The sequence below is a fragment of the Purpureocillium lilacinum genome (assembly GCF_023168085.1).
Source record: "Purpureocillium lilacinum CBS 284.36 DNA, scaffold_1, whole genome shotgun sequence".
Lineage (NCBI taxonomy): Eukaryota > Fungi > Ascomycota > Sordariomycetes > Hypocreales > Ophiocordycipitaceae > Purpureocillium > Purpureocillium lilacinum.
The window spans coordinates 514,513-535,330 of NW_027072111.1; the positions used below are offsets into that span (position 1 = coordinate 514,513).

At 53.1% G+C, this 20,818-nt stretch overlaps 3 protein-coding genes across 3 annotated transcripts; 2 read left to right on the forward strand and 1 right to left on the reverse strand.

The window, feature by feature from the left end:
- Nucleotides 1–12,772: 12,772 nt before the first annotated feature.
- On the reverse strand, nt 12,773–15,217 carry PLICBS_000050 (uncharacterized protein; the record flags this gene model as incomplete). The annotated part of the gene is made up of 3 exons (XM_065599486.1): nt 12,773–14,618; nt 14,678–14,850; nt 14,927–15,217. 3 exons carry the CDS (start codon nt 15,215–15,217, stop codon nt 12,773–12,775), a joined length of 2,310 nt encoding a protein of 769 aa, XP_065455558.1.
- An 826-nt stretch (nt 15,218–16,043) lies between these two features.
- PLICBS_000051 (uncharacterized protein) lies at nt 16,044–18,554 on the forward strand (the record flags this gene model as incomplete). The annotated part of the gene is made up of 5 exons (XM_018319624.2): nt 16,044–16,577; nt 16,632–16,772; nt 16,838–17,174; nt 17,243–17,481; nt 17,565–18,554. 5 exons carry the CDS (start codon nt 16,044–16,046, stop codon nt 18,552–18,554), a joined length of 2,241 nt encoding a protein of 746 aa, XP_018182098.2.
- Nucleotides 18,555–19,330: 776 nt separating this feature from the next.
- Nucleotides 19,331–19,900, forward strand: PLICBS_000052 (uncharacterized protein; the record flags this gene model as incomplete). The annotated part of the gene is made up of 1 exon (XM_065599487.1): nt 19,331–19,900. One exon carries the CDS (start codon nt 19,331–19,333, stop codon nt 19,898–19,900), a length of 570 nt encoding a protein of 189 aa, XP_065455559.1.
- Between the last annotated feature and the right edge of the window lie 918 nt (nt 19,901–20,818).

Consider the following 20,818-nt stretch of genomic DNA (forward strand, 5'->3'; position numbering starts at 1 on the left):
TCGGCATGAGCGCATCTTCACTTGTTCGCCCATCGAAGCAGTCAAGCTCCACCTGGGTATACTGATACGTATGTTTCTGTGGCTCGTGTCACCTGCAGCCACTGCTGACTTCGAGCTCCGGCCACACCGCAAAAATTGAGGGTGTCGCGGGTATCGTAATCTATGCTGTGGCAGCAGCTGAGGGCGCCGAGGCCGGCGTCCTGGCTTTGAGGGGTTGTACGCTCTGTGTCGTGCCGAATGAGTGTCATACGTATGACACAACAGTAGGTCTTCTGTACACAGCCCCAAAGTCACTTTTCGATCGGGAACGCCGATAGATGGTTGCTCATCGCCCCAGTATTCGTGCGCTTTCCAATGTCTACAACACTTTGGCGATCTTCTGCTGCCTGATTTCCCGTTCCATCGCGATGGGCTGTACCGTGCGCAGCCAGCCGGTACCAATTGCGGCACTAAACTGGACGGACGTCTCCGACTACGGCCGGGACGTCAGCCAGCATCATCAGGATCGAATATTTATACGAGCAAACAAATATCTAGTTCATTCAGTTTGACGACTTCTTCATCGTCGCGGATACACGTCTTTGAACGCTTTTTTTCACCATTTTTCTTACCTACTTAAAACGTGGCAGCATCTGGTCATTCTGTTGTGCATCACTGTCCATTGATCTCTGCTCATTCATGGGTCCTGTCGTATCCCCCGATTGAGTCCGTTCAGTTAAGACTGGCCGGCAAAATCATTCAGTGAACCGGCAAAACAACTTTCCAGCGGAAATTCCCGCACCCGAACATTGAGAGACAGCGTTACTCATATCAGTCTTCCATCCCTCCGCTTGTACCAATAACCACTGCCCGTGGCAATCATGGCGACGGAATCTACGGCATGCAGCGAGCGGTTCAATCGGAAGCGTTTTAACGAACGCAACAGCAGTAAATCAGAGACTGAAATACGGAGTAATACGATCCCGAGACGAGAGCTCTTGGCGCCCTTTCCGCGAACTCCTGCGGGACCAGTATCGCAGCAACCCAGCGACTTCTACTCCGGGGACAATATGTATCCAGTCGATGCCCTCAGGGTCGACGGTTATTCGCATTCCGTATCCGACAAATGGATTCCCACGGAATGGCCAGCAACGCCGATTAGCTTCGAAGATTGTGGTCTCGGTGTGGCGCACCACGGTAGGAGGCTCAACGTCAAAATGTAGATTGTTTCTGACTGTTCGCAGCGTTTCAACCGACCAATTCCAGTCACACTTCTTCCCAAAGCCTACATGATCAGACGAGTAGTCTCCAAGACTGTTCTATTGACGGTCTGCAGCAACCTACCAGTGTATCGGGTCCATCGACAATTCTAGGACCCGAGAGCGAATGCGCGGAATCCTTACCATACGATGGTGATCTCAGCCGCTCTGAAACTCAATCAGGTCTGCATGACCGGATTTTGGCAGGGCAAGCTCCTACGCCACCATTTCTAGACGGCGCGGCGAGCGACTATTGTCATGCCGTCGCCGGGGTTTATGGAGACAACCTCGTGCAGCCACAACCGTCGCCGCTGTCAACACATTTTTGGATCGATCCCCACGATTTGAACCAGTATTTTTTGGAGTATCGTCGATCGTATGGTGGGATAGAGCCCAACGACACATTTCAGTACAACCTACGGTGGGCAGCGGCGTACGGCCGTGGCTCTGTTGTTCCACAAGAAGCAGATATTCAGCCAGATATTGGCTCATCGCAGGTTCAGGACACGGGTTCAAAGGTGGAAAACGATGAAGCTCACAGGAATACGTTGCTCTCGCACTTACGGCCTTGCGCGAACCAAAACGACCAGGATCTCGAAGTAGGGTACCTTACACGCCCCGTGCTACCTCACGAGCGATCTGCAACGCAATTAAATATCGATATGTCAACAGCCTCTAGTCCAAATGACTTGAGAGAAACTTCTTACCACTATGAATCTCGATACAGCACCCCACCTGATGCCCCACCCGCGCATATGCGTTTGGCACGGTCGCATCCCATACCACAGCAGCAAGAATTGCGATGCAAGGACGATCTTTACACCCCAGAATGGGTGCGCGGGCAAGGCGTTTATCGGGAAGGATGGTGCGGAATATGCAAGCCTGGGAAATGGCTACTGTTAAGGACATCAGCTTTCTGGTACCACAAAACATTCGTGCACGGCATCAGCGCAGCTAGCGGAAGGCCATTTCCAGAACCAAGATCAATCAGGAGACATGATACTGACGATGATGCGTGGGAGGCGTACTGTAATTGCTGCAAGACGTGGGTGGTTCTTGCAGACAAAAAGAAATCTTCGACATGGTTCAAGCACGCTTACCAAGTAAGAGCAAACCTGCACAAAAATATATTCAACCATACTGACTGAATGCAGTGTCTTCCTCGTCTCAGAGCCAAGAATTCCGCTCATTCGAAGCGATCTCGACGTCGTGCATAACAGCACAATTTGGAGTCAGCCTCACATAACCGAGCGAGTACATCCTGATGAGGAACCTTGAGGCTGCGGACTACGGAGGATTGTGTACGGGCCCTTCTGATGAAAGATACTTGTGTCTCCTCGTAGATCAAGTTTCAAAAAAGAAAGTAGTCTATAGACCTAAGCGGAGAGGCTGCCCACCAGGCCACGCATTCTCAACCTAAGCCATGAATTTTTCACAGGCCAATGGACAGCACGTGCAGCTCGGCACCCGTCGTGGCCCTATCGCTGTCCAAACGAAGGGGCCTGGAGAGTTCCCCTTCGCTCGCGGTGCTCGTCGTCACGATCAGAGGCTTCGCGCTCTCGCCTTTCGGTACAGCCTCGGTCGCTCGGCCGCAGCATTGTCTGCTCGTCTGCCTCACCGCCGCTCGCGACCTTCCAGGCAAGACTAGCCTTCGGCCACTTGGGACCATGCGATCCCAGCTACCTTCGCGGCTCGCCTTCGTTCCAACAATATCTGCAACATCTGCTGCGCGGGTGACACCAGTGTCTCGGCCCGACTGGCCGGCTTGATACCGCGACCCCAGACCATGACACGGTGCTGACCCTCGATAAGCTTCTCCTGGTGGAGAAATGATCAATTTCGGTCACCAGCTCTACCTTTGGGGACGATCTTAGGATAAGGCTGCGGGTGTGTATGGTTCGAGGGGATAGCCCACGGGAGTGAACGACTTTGCGCTACGTGGGCGTAAATAAGAGCCTTTGGCAGTGTTCTTTGTGTTGAGATTCTTAGCTCCCTAGACCGAAACAAAATACATTCATGATTTCACGACATTTTTAGCGGCTCGGGATCTGGTTTGTACGAGTAAATTGCCAAAGTCGAGTTCGTCAGCACTGATATGTTAATGTCGGCACTAGCCTCAGCAATTGTTGCGAAGCTGGAATCACGACCTGTAAATATAGCGCAGATGCGGCTTAGTGATATCTGGTTCAACAGTGGTCCTATGATGAGTCGGGCCACCGCTATGGGCTGGCATGCTCAGTGCCCACTCCATGTGCGCGACCTGACTCGTCCTAACAGGACCTAGAGCACGTGGCTGCCCTCTGCTGATGAAGTTTCGGAGGATCTTTACTAGCGGATCCACGACTCTGGTTTGCGGAACTTTGAAAACCACCTCGAAGTGGCCCCGTGTTGTAATACACCGAGTAGAGTCGACTTTATACCTCATCATCATACTACTTTAAAATACAAAGCTCTCAACGTAAAAAGGTCTGCCTTGTCCAGTTGTCAATCGCATCAGCTGAGGCTGCAACATCGCCTAACCGTCTCTGAGGGAGGTTGCTTCACGTTCTCCTGTAAAGCAATCATCACGCAGGCTATTTGACTGCTCCATTCTCTCTTCCATTACCCTATTCTCGTTCCATAGCTTGTCGCATCGGTTTTGGAGGTGGGATATATACTCAATGGCTTTAGTTAAAATCTGCAACGGTTCGTTAATACGGCAGGCCAGCTACGCGATAATACCTAGCCAGACTGTTGCTAGGTATGAGCGCTTACCGTCGCCTTGTTCAGCCTGTGAGCCGGAGTCAAGCCATGCAAACTTTCTAGTTCTTCCGTGGTGTCTTCATCCCTTGCCATCTTAGACACGATTCTAAGGGTGGGAACAATATTACATAACGCCTCCAGTTTATCATTGATATTGGACCGATAGCGCCTCTCGTTGACACTGTGCGCCGCTCTCCCGACGCGATCGGTCTCACCCCGCCAATATTGGTACTCCACGCCAGAAATTCTGTGCCTAGTCCTGTCGTGGGCTCTAGTAGTTTTCGCTTTGCGTCGTTGGTTCCCCTCGAAGCTCTGGTAGGGCCCGGTAACAGTGGCTTCCGCTGTCAAATCGATACCGACGTCCCGGTGTATGCCGGGATAGTCGACTTCATGGTACGACGAAACAAAAGGAACGGCAGACAGAATTTGCGCAGGCCTAATGGTCTCATATTGCTGTATGTCCTGAGCTGTCAGCAGGTTACTGAAAGATATGCCTTCTGGAGCGAAGGCATTATGTACAGTACGGGTTCGCATAGGTGACCAACCGGGGTTTCGTTGACATTCTGATTGACCGACGACCAATCGGTGCCAGAAAAGTCAGAGAAAGTTCCCGACACAATGCCAGAACCGGTAATGCCGAATGAATAGGCGGAGTCAGCATCGAAATTTGGATTTGCTGATGCCCCGTTGAAAAGGTCGCCGATTCCACAGTGACTTGACTGATGTATGCTGTCGATGGGGCTTGGAATGTCGTTTTGTGAGACTTCCGAGGACTGTATAAGTACCTGCTGCAAGGCCGTATATTTGTCGGCGTACATTGCGAAAGACGTTGTTGCTTCAAAAATAAAACAAAGAGAGAAGAAGAGGCAACGCGGCCGAATTTGGCGATGCCCCATATATCAAAGTTGCCATACTTGCAGCTCAGCAAGGTGTAATTGATCTCGTACCAAGTAGAGTGTAAGCTAGAGCGGCTGCAGAGGATTGGAGAATGGGTGGTATTGATGCTCTGGAACGTCTTCGTACCGTTCAGACCTGGGCACTATGTCGTAGCCCACATCGCCACCCTCCGGTTTGACTGGGTCCGGGGTCGACCAGGGCGCTACTGGCACGGCAGTGGAAGAGCAACGCCCGCTCAGGCTGACCGCCGGGTCGGGTGCAACAGGTACAGCTAGATCCCCCCTGAAAACTCTACCGCCACGAATGTTAGCGTTAGGTGTATGGCCTCCGCTGCCGTGTGCCGTTGGTGTGCTTGTTAGTCGACACTCCCTTGTCGAAGCTGGCTCACACGGCGGCGGGCTCCTGCAGTTTACCACCGAGATTCGCCCGTCCCGGAACGCCCGATCAGAACGTCTAGGACTGAACCTTAACTTGACGTCAATGTGACCTGACCCGGCCGATATTGGGCAACAATACTACCTGCCGCAACGGCTTGTTTCACCTGCGCCTGATACCGCGCCATGACATTTCCTTTAATCGTATTTCCCCCACTTCGGGCGAGGACAATATAATACAGTGTCCTACAGGATAGGATGGATGTCCTGGAGACTACCTTTGAACAGCAATAGTGTTGGCGTCACGCAACGCCAGACTTGGGGTTTGAAACGATTGTAGTGGCATTATGCTTACGATACGGTATGATACGATATTATACGATAACTATTTAACGTCCGGGAACTATGTGATAGTTGGAAAGCCCTATTGGTGCAAAGGACGTGCTAAGCTGCTGATTATATATACAAAGATGCTGCGGGATCAGGTTGTATGGCAGTTAGTTAGTTAGTTAGACCATTTTCCGTCCCGCGGCCGTGAGGCCGCTCAGGTCCCTTTGGGCACAGGACGTGCTGGGCTAGTGGGTCTATGCTACGTTATCGATACAGGTCCTGGTGGGTCTCAGAGATTGACTCCTCGCGTCCCCCCTCTTCCCATCGCGAAAGTTAAACAAACCACCATCCAGCATTTCAACCGCTCTGAGGCGCTCCAATTCGTGCTCGGTGCCCGTCAGCGGGTCGTCCAAGCGCAGCATCCGGATGCCGTATTCTTGAGGCTTTGAAAGAAGCCGTCGTCGTAGGCTGCGAAAGCAGCCTCCATTGACCCGAGCGGGCAAAGGGTAGTGCGACTCCCTCCGCCTGGACGGGTCACAGAGTGAGAAGTAACAAAAGAAGAGAGGGAGAGAACGCCATCCGCCTAGTGGCGAGGACACGTCCATTCAAAGAACGAGCTTGCCTTCGCCAGCTTGACGAACTCGTCGAAGTCTCTGCCTATTGCACGATTGACTGCCGCAGTCGGTGAGGGTGCCAGCCTCATCCGGTGTCGCGGCAGAATCTTTCGGCAATAGAAGAGATGTCTTGGTTCCGTTCGTCGGCCACACGAGCATGGTAGCCGCGCATCGTCGTGGTTGAATCTCTCGTGGTAATCGGCAAAGTCTCCGTGACGGGACCGTGCCGCGAGCAGGTGGTGAATCAGTGGTCGTGGGAGCTCTAGCTCTGGTGGGCAGCTGGTGGTAGGCTTTCGTTGCCTGCAATCTTGCTATGGCCAGGAATCCAGCGAACCTCAACGGCGCCATGCGTCGAGGCTAGAGCCTAGAACTCGACGAAAATTACATGGGAAAAGTCCGCGGGTATGCCTCTTAGGCAGGTTGCGACAGCAAGATTGTCTAGGCACACAGAGATGCTTTCCAGTGATTGGATTGGTTACGCAAGAGCGGCACATGCACGAATTGGGCTAAGTAGAACGGACTTGAGACCATGGGCGGAAAGAATTACCACTACGGGGCCTTGTGACAAGGCACTCGCAGAGATCTTTATCACCGTCGCTAGTTGTGCAGAACACACACTATATACGGGTTGCCATGCTCTGATACAGAAATAGGGTGTTCATCAGCCTGGATTTTACCCTCTCGTGTGAGGATGGCAAGCTGCTAGGGAGGATGCGCACCGTAACATATGGGAGAGGTCATCCGGTGAAGCTCCCAGAATTGGCGCACGTGCCTGCTTGGCGACATGGCCGGTCCAGCGTTCAGACATCACGCTTCATCTTTTTGGCTGCACCCATATTTGCCGGCTTTTAGCGTAGCATAATGCAAAGAAGGATGTCGCACTGCACGTGTGCATGACTAACTGACGACCGGGTAGAAGGTCCCCAGCGAATTGGGCAACAAAAGACTCTTGATTCTCCTATCTAATGAGCGACTACGGTTGGTAATTTATACCTCTACTGGTTGGCGCTGAAGCCTTGGTTCGGCCGTAGGCATCTGAGACATGGCAGGCAGAAGCCCAGTTGCGTGAAGTTATTCCCACTCTTGGTTGGCAGCGGTGCTGTTAACGGTCTACGTGAATGAGCGGCTTGATGTTGACAGATGTTGTGTGATCTGGTCCCGCATCCTGCCGCAAGTACCAGGGCCTGTCGAGGTGCATCTCGTAGAGACCGTTATTTCCGTACACGCTGGTGATGAATTTTTTTTCCCCCGCTCTCAGATCCCCAAGATTACGCCATGACGCCCGCTGCAGTTGGCACATCAGACACCGGCACGTTACAGTATCAGAGACCGAAATGTCCCACCAGCATTGAACTCATTGCCTGCCTCAACACCGCTTTGCGTGAGACCCCACATAATCTGTACCCAGTGATTCCGATTTTGTCTCCTCGTTCCCGCACAAACTAGCCCTGATTGGTAATTTGCGCACTGGCCGCAACGACGAGCTTAAAGTAATATGCCGGAACAGGCGTAGCGTCATACAAATCACTCTGGTGGGCCCGCCCCCGAAATCGGAGTTATTTTGCGACGAAGCCGTTCAGGTACCGGCCTTTTCGCCCATCAGGGGTTCGACGGATCGTCGCCCATGCCTCCATTCGCCTATGGCCGGGCCTTGATACTGCTCTGAGGCGAGAAACGCGCTTGTGGGAGATCCGAGCTCCACAATTGGAGGGGACGAGCCGCTAAGCGGTGGCAATAAGCGTTTCGCTTTGGGAAGGATATCGTCGCGTCCAGTACGCTCGACCCGAGAATCCTCGACCGGCCAGAGAACACAGCTTCAGCCCAGACAGCGGTGCTCGTTGAAGCCTCACGGACATCGCATTACTCTTCGTCGTGGCATTAAGGTTTGGCTTCGTCGACCTCCTTGGAGGCTGGATAGCCCATAGCGACACATACCCCGTGGCGGGTTGGACCAAGGGCATTGCTGTATTTATCGTTGGCCATGCCGCTGCACGCAAACTGCAGGAGCTAGTCTGCGCGCAACCGAATCAGAGAACTATGGATCATTTTATTCTCACGACCGAAGTGCAGCGCTCAAGTTTTATTGAGCCTACGAGAGGCACTTCTGGATTTCCCGCGGCTTCAGTCACCCAACCTCACGTCGGGTGATGTCGAAGAAATTCCCACCCCAGACAAGAGTCTTACTCTACCAACGACGGAGACACCGCACGCAGGGGACAACACGAGACTCCAACCGCGGCACAAGCGATACGACCTGGGCGTTTGGGAGAACGTAAAGTCCCACAAGAGGCACAACGTCAGTGAGAGGCGCTATCGCCAAAAAATAAACAGCGAAATGGTCGCGCTTCGGGAGAGCGTTCCGAGTCTGAGACTCGTGCATAAGTGCGCCGCAGGCGAGGCCACGGAAGAGGACTATGAGGCCTTGCGCGGGCTGACTCCGGCGTACAAACTGGATAAAGGCACAGTAAGTGGCGACCTCGTTCCCGAAAAGATAATTGCGACGGAAACGATGATGTCCCATGTCATGCTGACAGCTGTCTCAGGTTATAACCAAAGCAACTGAGTACATTCACCATCTTCAAGAGCGACAACGCCGTCTCCAGGTTGAGGCGATTACATTGCAGAGAATGATACACTCGTTCGAACAGCATTGGCGATCTCATGAACCTCTTCCTTCTGATGCGGTAGTCGTTTAAACATGGTTGCGAGGCGATGCTTTCTAAATGTCCTGGTTCGTGGATAGCAAGGGCGAGTTCACGTCTGGATAGGGTGCGATTTCGGGTAGCAGTTGTCGCACTGCACGTGTGCATGACTAACTGACGACCGGGCAGAAGGTCCCCAGCGAATTGGGCAACAAAAGACTCTTGATTCTTCTATCTAACGATTGACTGTAGTCGGTATTTTATACCTGTGCCGATTGAGGCAGGCATCTGAGACACGACAGGCAGAAGCCAGGTTGCCTGAAGCTATCGCCACCGATAGTAGGCAGCAGTGCTGGTAACGGTCTACGTGAATGAGCGGCTTGATATTGACAGCAGTCGCTGTCGAAAGGTATTAAGGCAAAGAGCAGTTCTATGCGCACGCAGCCGGTGAGGAAAAGCCTTCCCAGGCCCATCAGAAAGATGGGTGACGACAGCGACGCAGAGTCGCATGCAACTCTACATCCCGCGGACGGGTGCGAGGCTTCGACGAAAGAGCGCCTTGAGCCGATGAGATGCTAGATGGTGTTTGTTTTGAAATGAGGATGCGTTGGCGGAAACTGCGGGGCGGCTGAAATGAGCGCCATTGGTGCTGGTGCCTGAGGCAGCCACAACTCAGTGGCTGCTAACCTGGACCAACTGGCAGGAATTTGGCGAAGCACAGCGGTTTGGAGCTGATGTCAATCGTAGATAAACTCTCATTAGCCTAGCACGTCCTTTGCCCCGATAGGGGCTTTAGCTCAATAGCTTCCCGGACGTTAAATAATATCACATCACATCACATCACCAATGGCTCTCATTTCAGCCGCCCCGCAGTTCGCACCGACGCGTCCTCATTTCAAAACAAACACCATCTAGCATCCCATCGGCTCAACGCGCGCTTTCGTCAAAGCCTCGCACCCGTTCGCGGGATGTAGAGTTGCATGCGGCGATATCTCGCTGTCGTCGCCCATCTAACTAATGGGCCTGGGAAGGCTTTTCCTCTCGGGCTGCGCCTCGCAGCCAGAGTGGCGGGCCTCGGCCAGGTGAGGGGCGTTGCAGCGCCCTTCACTCGACCGTGACCAGAAGTCGAAAAACATACAAAAACAAAACAAAAACGAAGAAAGGGAGTGTTGTTCGCCTAATGGCGCGGGCAGATCCTTTGGAAGAAGGAGCTCTCCGACGTCATCTTGACGAAGGCTTTGAAGCCCTTGCCTACCGCATGGTGTATCGCTTCGGCCGGTGAGGGTGCCAGCCTCATCCGGAGCCATGGCGGTACTTTCCTGCAGTAGAACGGGTGCTCTGGTGCTTTGCGTCGTCCGCATGAGCAGCCAAGTCGCGCGTCGTCATGATTGAAACGCTCGTGGTAGTCGGCGAAGTCTCCGTGGCGAGATCTTACCGCAAGGAGGCTGTGGGGCGTTGCCCTTGGGAGCGCCAACTCGACTCTGGCGCTTCAGCCGACCACCAAGCTTTGAAGGCATCTCTCGATTGCTGCCTCGCAAATCGACGCAGGTGGGCCAGCGATGGACTGCAACGAGTGAAAAGGAGACACAATGTGCACACTGGGTGAAACCGCAACTGCCGTTTACAGAGGCCTGCTATAGTACGTGTCGGCAGTCTCGGCTTTGCTGCCAAGCTCTATAGAGTAACGCACAAGCTTTCCATTGTTTCCTGGCAAAAGCCCCACGGCTAAGTGCCCCAAATGGTTGCTTTTGACGTATCTTTAGCCTGAACGTTTCCGCTCAGTCGGCATAGAGTCACGATCATCGGGCGCTAGTCTCTCGAGTCGACACCCAGAATTGGGCAAAGGTCATGCTGCCTGGTGAGAGGTACGGAGCATTACAATAAATGGCGTGATACTGGTTTGGCGGCTGAAGCTGTGTTTTGCGTAGCTTATGACAAGCCAATGCGCCACTTTATTGGCCCGCTTTGCTCCCCTTGCGACGCACCTAATGTAGTCGAAGCAACCTCAACCAAGATCTTACAGTAGGCTCCGTTACACTACAAGACACAGCCCCATCATGTTGCCGATCGGCCACAGTTTCGGCCGAAGTTTCAGCCGAAACTACCGCAACAGACTACTCTGCATTTATTCAGATTCCTCCTTCGTCCTTACGGTACCGGCGATTGTCCGAGGGGTGCAGCATCATCAATTGGTTAGCTCGTTTCACGGCTTCCACGGTCCGTCCGGGAAAAGCTGCGAAACTGGAGGGTAGCCCATGCGCAAAACATGCGTCCAACAGACAACAGATAAAGGAGGTAATGGAAGTGACGGGGCTCGAGAGAAGTATATACCTGTAGTCCTTTTGCCAACCCGTGTAAGCATGTTGCAGAATTTAGTGCTAATTATAACGACCTCTAGACCAAGTTCACAACTGGTTTTGGAACATTCGTCGCAAATATCAAACGTTCAAGTTCTCACGAAAATGGGTCACTGATGCAAGCAAAGCCGAACCATCTGGACTTTCTGGCATGCATCATGAAAGCTGTGCGGAACCATGAAAAATTCTCGCCAGTGCCAAGCTGGCAGCGGCGAGTGGCCATAGTGCAATGTCAATTGAAGTTACAAGTATAATAGAAAGCAGTTAAATTTGGCCACCTGTGATTGTGTTACTCCCAAGGCCATGAATTCAACGTCTGTAATGGCGAGAATTGAATATGTTGGCACCTGGGTGAGCAACGAGTATCCGTAAGCTAGAGAAGACATCAAGAAATGAGAAAAGCTCCGCTCTGGATCTCATGCTTTTCCTTTGTCAGGTGCGACTGCGGATAACCCCAAAGACCTACCTGGTTGCACTCTTTAACATCTCCTACCTCAGTACGTCAATATGGCTGAAAGTTCACTAGTATGCGTATGTGCGTGTTATTACTGAACATTTACGTATAGTCTCTGGGCACGTATCTCCTAACGGGACAAGGGATATGCTGAGCTAGCTACTGTATATATATATCTCGATGCATCGGCGCCAGCAATGTGTCAGCCACCATAGCCATCCAGGTTTTGATTGTTCTTGCCATAAAACGTCATTGGAAGCGCGTCCTTGGATCGTAAAGCGCTTGGAACTGAACTGAAATGAACTGTACTCCAGTGCGCTGCTGGAAGTCCTGGCAAACACACATAAACGGTGAGGGCTGGGCCCCCCGTCGGCAACTGCGCACCCACTTAGCTACCTCTATTCATGTGGCTGGACTCCGATTCCAGACGAGAACCGCTTGCTGCCAGGAACGAGCTACATTTGGATGTACTTCGCGAAAAGGAGTAAATCCGCAAATGACATCCTGATCCCCATCAGCCACCCTGAGCCTACCAAATGGCATACCCCACGCTCGGCGAACCGAACCCCCTAGTCAATCGTATCCCTTGAGACAGCCAACCGCAGTCACGACAAAAATGTCTCGCGTAAAGATGGATATCATTTACGAGCCCATGGTGCGAATACTTGAGCAGCCGCGCCTCATTGGATAAACTTCGATGACAGCCGACATCCGGCCGCTTCTATTTATGCACTGGTGTCAACAAGAAACGTTCCAGGTACGGTCTTAATCCATGGCTGTGGCGAGATAAGCTGCCGCAGTGTGGCTCAATTCAGAAATCGTTTCGCGAGCTTATTTCTCGTTCCAGGACTGCAGAAGCTCAATGTGATGACTGTATGGCGATCGCAAGTGCATCATCCTGAGGTTCCCGCGTGATATCGTGGTCATGTTTAACATGTTGGAGATCATTATTACACGTCCATTTATTGAGCGGACGCGAATTTTCATACATATTCCGCAAACATTGAAGCGCGTTCTGGACCGGCAGCACCGCAGCCCTCATTTGGCATCCGCCACACCTGTCATATTCCATGACCCGAACCGAGCTGAGGCTTCATCTCCCTTGTTCTCAACAGCCGCAACCACTACGCTGACCCATTGAAACCATTGGGCATGCGGTCCGCCATGTGGTTCGCCCTGTCCATAGTATCCTTGCATAGCCTCAGAAAAACTGCGGCGAGCTCGGGTCTGTGCAGAGGGATCAGGCTGAAGATGAGGGATGCGGCGATGCGGAGCAGCGTCTTCCTGTGCAGGTGCATGGAGTACGTATCCTTCAGGAAGTCGAAGAAATACTCCCTTAGCTCGCTGAGGAGGCTGTCGTCTGCCTCATCCAGGAGTGGCTTGTCACCGGTCGCGTACTCTACCAAGTCATGGCCATTGTCGCTTTGGAGCAGAATGTGGTCATAGCCGCACAACGACTGCAGGACCTTGGCGAGGTCGTAGTGGATATCGCCTTCGGTAGTGAGTGCATCGCCGAGTTGGCCGCGAACATCGATGAAGGTGACGGCGCTGTCGTCCGGGGAGAGGATGGCGTTGCTGAAGACCGGGTCGCCGTGGATGACATCGGCATGTACGCCTTTTCCTTCTGCCTCATACGTGTCCAAGAACTCGTGGATGCGATTGAAGAGCGATCCAGCGAGTGGACCGAGCGCGTCGTAGCAATCGCGATGTCGTTCGTACCGGCGGCAGAGCTTGTCGCAATAATTGGCGTAGATGTCAACCGGTCGGTCGCCCCGTTGTCGCGAACTGCGCTCAAGCAACGCCTGAAGTGACGGCTGGGCTTCGGCGCCAGGCTTATCTACCCGCTTGGCGGTGTGAATGGCATGAAGCCCCCTCAGGAAGGAGAGAAAGCGGCCCTTGGTAATGGAGCGGCCAACGAGCATGTGAGAGAAGGTCCGGCCCCTGCAATTGTCCATGGTGATGGTGAATGTTCCGGTCTCGGCAAAAAAGTCCATGCCGTGAATCGTTGGGAAGATGTTGGCGATCTCAGGCGGCATGTGCAAGTAGAACCAGATTTCGCCCAGAATCTGTTCCGACTTGCTCGACTTGATGACCTTGTCGCCAATGACCTGGATTGTATTGAAGTCGCGCGCAGCAACCATCCCAGCTTTCTTATGCCCGTTCGTATGGCCGTTGGCATGGCCATTCGTATGACCATTCTGTTGCGTCGTCTCAAGGTGGTCAGAGGACACCTCGTCCTGCTGGTCGAGCCAGCCAATCTCTCGTGTCGTGTCGAGGTTCGCGTTGACTGCCAAATCATCGATGTATACATCGGCGTACGGTTTGCCAAAATACACCTCGTGGAACGGGATGTCGTACGCGGCCAGTTGCGCGAATGTAACGGGCCCGACATCTGCAATGACTGAGCCCACATTACCATGGTGTGTGCGCATCCGACGTGCAGTGTGCTTGATATCACTTCGATTAGCGTTGTCAAACTGTGGTATAGAATGGGTGGATTGGCATACGATGATGATGTAGTGCCCAGCATTGTGGAGCTGCTTCACCAGGCGAATGTTCTTGTCGATCGGAGGACAAGTAGAATAGTCCTCCGCGACTGCAGGTACTCCGACGAGTGTCAGGTCCAAGTCAAAACAGAAGCGCCGCTTCTTCAAGGCCAGCGGATGTTTGCACTCAGCACTCTTGACGTGACGCAGAAATTCCTGTAGCTGCTCGGGTGTTCCCACGCAGGACATGTCCTGCTTTTGGATCGGCAAACCAACATATGGGACACCATATTGAATCATGTGTGCGATGAGTTGTGAGGTGAAGTATTCTCCCACAGCCTGAGAGTTGATACTCCTGACATCTAGAACTTCAGAGGCGTATGACCTGAGCTCTCGCGCGGTTCGAAAAACGTAGGCGCCCGAGTTGGCCTTGTTGGAGATGGCCTTTTTCTCTTGGATGTCGACAATCGAGTCCAATCCACCACTGCAGGGAATCAACATTGAGATCAAGCCTTGTTAGCTGAGACGGAAGCAATAACATACCTGCTTTTCGTTCTGATATAGGAGTATATGGGCTTGTCACCATTGTCGGGAAAGTAGAAGCAGCCGCCCTGGCCCGTAGGCATGTTCCGAACCTGGCCCAATATGTCGTTCCAGTAGATGGTGTCGCAGTCGAGGGACACAGTTTTGCGATCGAGGTACTTCCGTGTCATACTCTGGCAAACAATATAGAGCTTCAAGCGTGAACGTGTTAGTAGAGCTCACGATCTGGGGGGCACTGCGTCGTGTTACCGTCTCACTGGCACCCTTGGTCGGGTGTCGTAGTCTCAAGACATTGTGCTCGACGCCTTTGAGGTGTTTGGCAACCAGCTGCCCAATGAGAAACTCTTCGTCCACTTCTTCGCTTACTGCGATCCAAACGACATCATCGGGCTGAATTGTCAAGCAGTCCAGGAGCCACAGAAGCATCGGACGGCCGACAATGTTGATGAGGGGCTTGGGGTAGCGGTAGCCTCGCTTCGCAAAGCGAGATCCGACCCCGCCGATCGGGATGATAATGTTCAGGGGCTCGTGGGTAGACATTGCGACAAGCGGTGAACACACTGATGATAGTGAACCAGACGGAGCGGAAACAAGCCTTTCCAGCGGAAGGACTTCTACATCCGACTTATAACAGAGCGGAAGGGGCCCCTGTTTAATGTTGCCTCGTGGACATGGATCTGCACTGCCCACAAAGTGAGGGATTGGAATCACAAATGCAGGCAGCTCAGCATCTCTGAGCGCTTCAAGCTATCAAATGTCATCCAGAGTCCCGTGGCATGATCGAACCTAAAATTGATGCCGAGCACTCTACTCAAGGGGTGGCTCGGCAAAGCGCCGAAATGATACGGCTGACAGTGGTCAATTTTTAGCAGCGTCCCCTCCGAGTCATCATAACCAGTCGTTAACAAAGCGGACCGCATAAGGCAACGCATCCCAAACGGGTGCCTGTGGTTGGGCGCGTGGGTCTGGAGGCATAATAATGCGCCGCGCACCTGTGTTACAGACCCGTCGGGCGGCGAATGCATGACACTAGAATCCACCGTGATTGCCAAGGCGATCCGGGCATCCCACGGAAAGTAGTGGGGCATGAAAGCTTACTCCCAATGGAAACTATGCACGGTGAGTTTGCACGATCTTGCTGTGCCTCCTTGTCGCCAGGCTTCCCTTGCGTTGATTGGTACTGTGGCCACAAAGTTTCTCGTAATGCGCAGTTCATCGGAGCCGGTTCGGGACGACGTCTGAAATTGAACACCTTTGCATAAAGGCGAAGGTTACCCTTTTTTCTTTCCAGTCAAGGGTCAACCCGTCTGGACGTTGTCGGGCGCCAGATGCTTCCAATTGTGGCAGCATGTTTCCAGCAACCGCCATGCCGACTCGGCTGTGGTCCCTGATATGGGTTCACGACATTCCAATTCAGGGCGTAGCAGCCACTGCCGGGCTGATAGCAATCCAGGTCGGCATCGGGATTGTTATGAAAGCCGCGCAAGTCTCGGGCTCGTATTCTTTCTCCCCTTCCGCCTCCATCGTCATATCTGAGTTTCTCAAATTGCTCTTGTCCACGTTTTTCTTCTGGCGAGAGTCGGAGCAAAGGAGCGACTCATGGCCACCGCCTTCATCAGTGTCGTTGGAGGGAGGCGCTGGGCCTCAGTACTCTCGTTTGCACGGCGGCGATCGCGCTCCTGCGGATGAAAATGCGATCGATGACAGCAGTCAAGCTATCCTGGCGAGTGATCATGGCGACCCTTCTGATACAGTACCCGCCAAGGACCAACGTGAAATCGTGCCCTCGAGCAAGTCCCGTTTGTCATTCTTCTTGCACGAGTTCAGCGAGGACTTGGCTCAACAAAAAACGGAGGGCATCATCATTCTCGCTCTCTGCTACACCCTGATCAACAATTCGGTAGATCTCCCAATTCGGCTTTCAGAGTTACAAGCTAACCGGAAATGAACATAGATTTTTCTCAGCTACAAGATAGCCGATCCAGGCACCATACAGCTGTCCAAAAGTGGTGGAACGGTGGTGACGGCCATCATCATGGTCGTCTGCCTTGGCACCACGATTTCGCACGCCCAATGGACTGCCATCGCTATCCAGGTACGTTGCATGAACCAGCAGCTTGGACGTGGCCGGACATTTGCGCTAACCTGTTGGCTCGATAGCTTTGTGGCTTGATTGTTACCCAATATAAGGGCGACAGCAAGACTCTTATCATGTACCCTGTCGGCGTCTACCTTATCCTCGTCTTACAGTTGGCCTTGAGCGCATCGGCGGGTGTGTATAATCAGTATCTCGTCAAGCTCAACGACTGCAGTTTGCATGTCAACAACATGATTCTGTACGCGGCGGGGGCAAGCATCAACTTGGTCTGCCATCTCGTCCTTCGCTGTGTCAATGCCAACGAGCCTGGCTTCTTCCATGGCTACGACAGTGTAGGCGCAATTATGGTAGTTCTCAGCAATGTCTTCATTGGGTTGGCAATCACCATTGTGTACAAGTGTAAGCTCGAACTTCAGCTCCGACTCTTCTTGAGCTAGATATGAGAGTGCTAACGCCCAGAGATCTAGATGCCGATGCACTCATCAAATGCTTTGCGAGCGCCGTATCCACCGGAATATTGCTTTACCTCTCCCCTATATTATTTGGCACTGTCTTGGGCGACCTCGTCATAATTGGCGCTGGCCTTACTTTTTTTGCATCTTGGCTCTACATTAGCAGACCAGCGCCGCAAAAGAAGAACCAGACTACGGACCGGGGCCCCCAGAGCAACAACCGTATATTTGCAGCAATATCGAGCATTTTTGAAGTAAGTGTTTAGAAACGCCAACAGCCCGTGTATGAGACCTGGGTTTCCCGGCAGCACTACTTACATCGTCATCTTCGTTGCAGAAATACACCGGCGCATGCCTCGGCATGTTGACCTTCGGCGCGATTATTCTCGCGGTATTCCTCGCAATTCCTGAGCAGACGATGCCTGGCCTTCTGAGCGGCACAACTGCACGCGCAGCCGAGGTCATCACTTCGCCGTTTCAGAACACATTCGCAATGGTCCGCTGGAACACCCGTCTGCCCGAACGAATACCGCTCATCAAGAAGTATGAGCCCTTCTTCCGTGCGGTCCACGTGTCAATACCCGAGTTGGACAAGGAGCGTCCGGCCAAGTTTCATGACTGGGAAATGGACCAAGCACCCAATACCTTTACGATATACTCGGCGGTCGCTCGGAGTATGAAGATGATATTGTCTACCCAGCCATTGATCGACGGTCTCCTTTACTTTCACTTCGACGCCTGGATTGACCCGTTGGCCTGGGGCGACCTGGATCGGAACAACATCTGGTTCCTCAACTCGAGCGATCCGGTCTACGGCTGTATGAATAACACCAAGACCAGGAAATGGTGGGGACTGGACAAACAATTCCATCTTCCCGCTTTGAACGCGACCAGAATCGTGGATGAACTCGACGCGGGGTACGAGGTGCAAGAAGGCTACTGGTGCATCGGCTGGAGCGATATTTATTACATCCCGCGACGGTTCTTTGTCGACTATATCCTGTTGGCCGACATCTTTTACGAATACGAAGTGTTTCACGAGGTGGCTATTCCCACCATGGTTCGAATCATCAACGACACCTACAGCCACAGCGACGCCGAGCCCGCCGTACACGACATTCGTGACTGCTGGGGATCTTGCTGCTCGACCAAGCCCTCGATTGAAAACGTCACGATGAAACGTTGCGGTCACAAGCTGGACTACTTGTCTGAACCTCTTCGGACAGCATTCTTCGACAAGCTGGATGGGCAAGCTCAGATGCTCGGTCTGCCAGCTCCGCGGGATGAACGGCGATCTTCTAACGCTAGTCGCACATCGTGGGGGTGACAGGCAAGCGTTTGAGGGGTTGCCATGCTGCTCTGGATGTGCTCTCTGGATGTCGCACGGCCAGACATTACAGCGAAACGGCTGCTCGAGCATTGGAGGGTAACGTGGTGACTATGTCAGTGTCACTGAGGCGTTTAGACAATGGCGCGAATATATTCCTTCCGGGCCTTCGAACTACTAAAGGAGCGCAATGCCACTGTCAACCTTGATCAACCCCCGCGGCCAGAGGTGGTGTGATGTCAACGGGGAGCCGCCAGAAGCGAGCATAGCGATCCCGGTCTGTCGTACGAACCGGTGGTGAGACGAACCCCGGACCCGCCGTTGCCACCCTTCGCGGGACCCAGCATTGGAGGATGCAACGGCGTGGCGGTTTGGAATACGGCGTCCGTTTGGCGGCTTGTCGTACAGGAAATGTCCGAAGGGCCGAGGGCGTCGGCGCACACGAAGTCCTCCTTCCTGTCAGGGCGGCAATATTGGGCAAATGATCGAACAGGCGGGGCTGTGACAAACTCAATTGACGCAGAACACGCAACACCTACGCTTCCAATCGTGGAAACTCGAGCCCCATGGTCCCCTAGAACCGACAGCGGTGATTAGTGAGTGAACGGCACCGTAATTCACTCAAGAACCATGTCAGGTCATCGTCTGGTGGTCTTTGCTTAGTTCCAGAAATACGTCACTCGCCTGGCTCTGCTTGCGGATCGCTGAGAGTTCTGATCAACTCCCTGTGAGATGAGGCCCGCGCGCAGACTGCCTCCGGGACCCTAACCATCGACATGGACCAAGGCAGCCTGGGGCCCTTTAGGGCCGCCAAAAGCAACGAAGCCGCATGTCCGATCGACAATCTACTGAACCCTGCAGCCGTTGCAGACGCCGAGCGGCCGCGGCCGCTGCAGGTTGACGTGAGTGCCTCCTCCGGCTCCCCAGACCGGCCGGGTGGCGGCGCGTGGATGCAGGCCGAGGCGTACCACGACGATGGCGGCAATGGCGACGGCGGCTCGGTGTACACGAGATCCGTCACGTCCTCCATATATGATTACCAGTACGAGAACGGGCGCCGCTACCATGCGTACCGCGAGGGCCAGTACGTGCTCTCCAACGCCAACCAGGAGCAGGAGCGCCTCATCCTGCAGCACTACATCTGGCGCCTGCTGCTCGGCGGGCGCCTCTACACGGCGGCGCTGCCGGATCCGTCGACGAAGCCGACCTGCGCATCGTCGACCTCGGCACGGGGGCTGGCATCTGGGCAATTGACAATTGACGTAATAGTGTTTGAGGAGAACAATGGTAAAGGTAGCAGCGCCTTCGTAGCACAGCGCAAGTATTGTTGGTTATCAGATTCGTGATGCTTTTTTTGCGGCTATTCGAAGTGGCAGGGGCTATGAAACTCGTGTCATTCTGCTAGCAAGGAGTCAAAAGGGCAATCTGACTCATGAAGATTAGGTGCAAAGCCTTATCGAATATACAAAGGCCTATACCACGTAGTGAAGTGCCTCTGATGGCAAAGCGAAGCAGCTTTGGGTCGTAGCCTGGTGCTACTGCCCGCACCTGTCGTCCAGGAAAATTGAAAGCTACACACAAGCCTAGGTACAAGCAAATAGGTGCGGCTTTGACCCAAGAATTTGCGAAAGGTTTTGAATCCAAACTATCCAAACCCTTGTTATGTCGCGTTCGGTCACTTGTCAGAGCGGCGATGGCACTTGTGAAGGCAAATGTGAATGTTTCGTTATCAAGACTGAAGTTATTATTGGTCTCTTCTTCAGATCCTCGAGATTCTTGAGGATTGTGTAGTTATCCTCATCTTTACGCTTGTTTTGTGCGTTGATGTGCAGCAAATGGGGGTGTGTGCGATATCCTTCACCACATTGCATAGGCCTCCATACGCCTGTAGCCGTCAAATTCGGCACACACCTAAGTACCCTCCAGGCACTCCTTTCCACCACTCTAACAGATTGTCAGGGAGTGAGGTTGCACAAAGGGGGTGAACCCGGTACAAGGATATGGATTCAGGTGATTACATGGGCTGGAAGTACATGGACAGGAAGTGTGGCACACACAGACACACAATAAGCACACACCCGAATTTGCACACATTGTGATCACCCATTCCTACACAGGTCACAATGTGTGCATAATCGGGTGTGTGCTTATAGGGGCTTTCTGCTATGACTATAGCTCCCGGACGTTAAATAATTATCGTATCGTATCGTATCGTATCGTGAAGCACAGCGGTTTGGAGCTGATGTCAATTGTAGATAGACTAT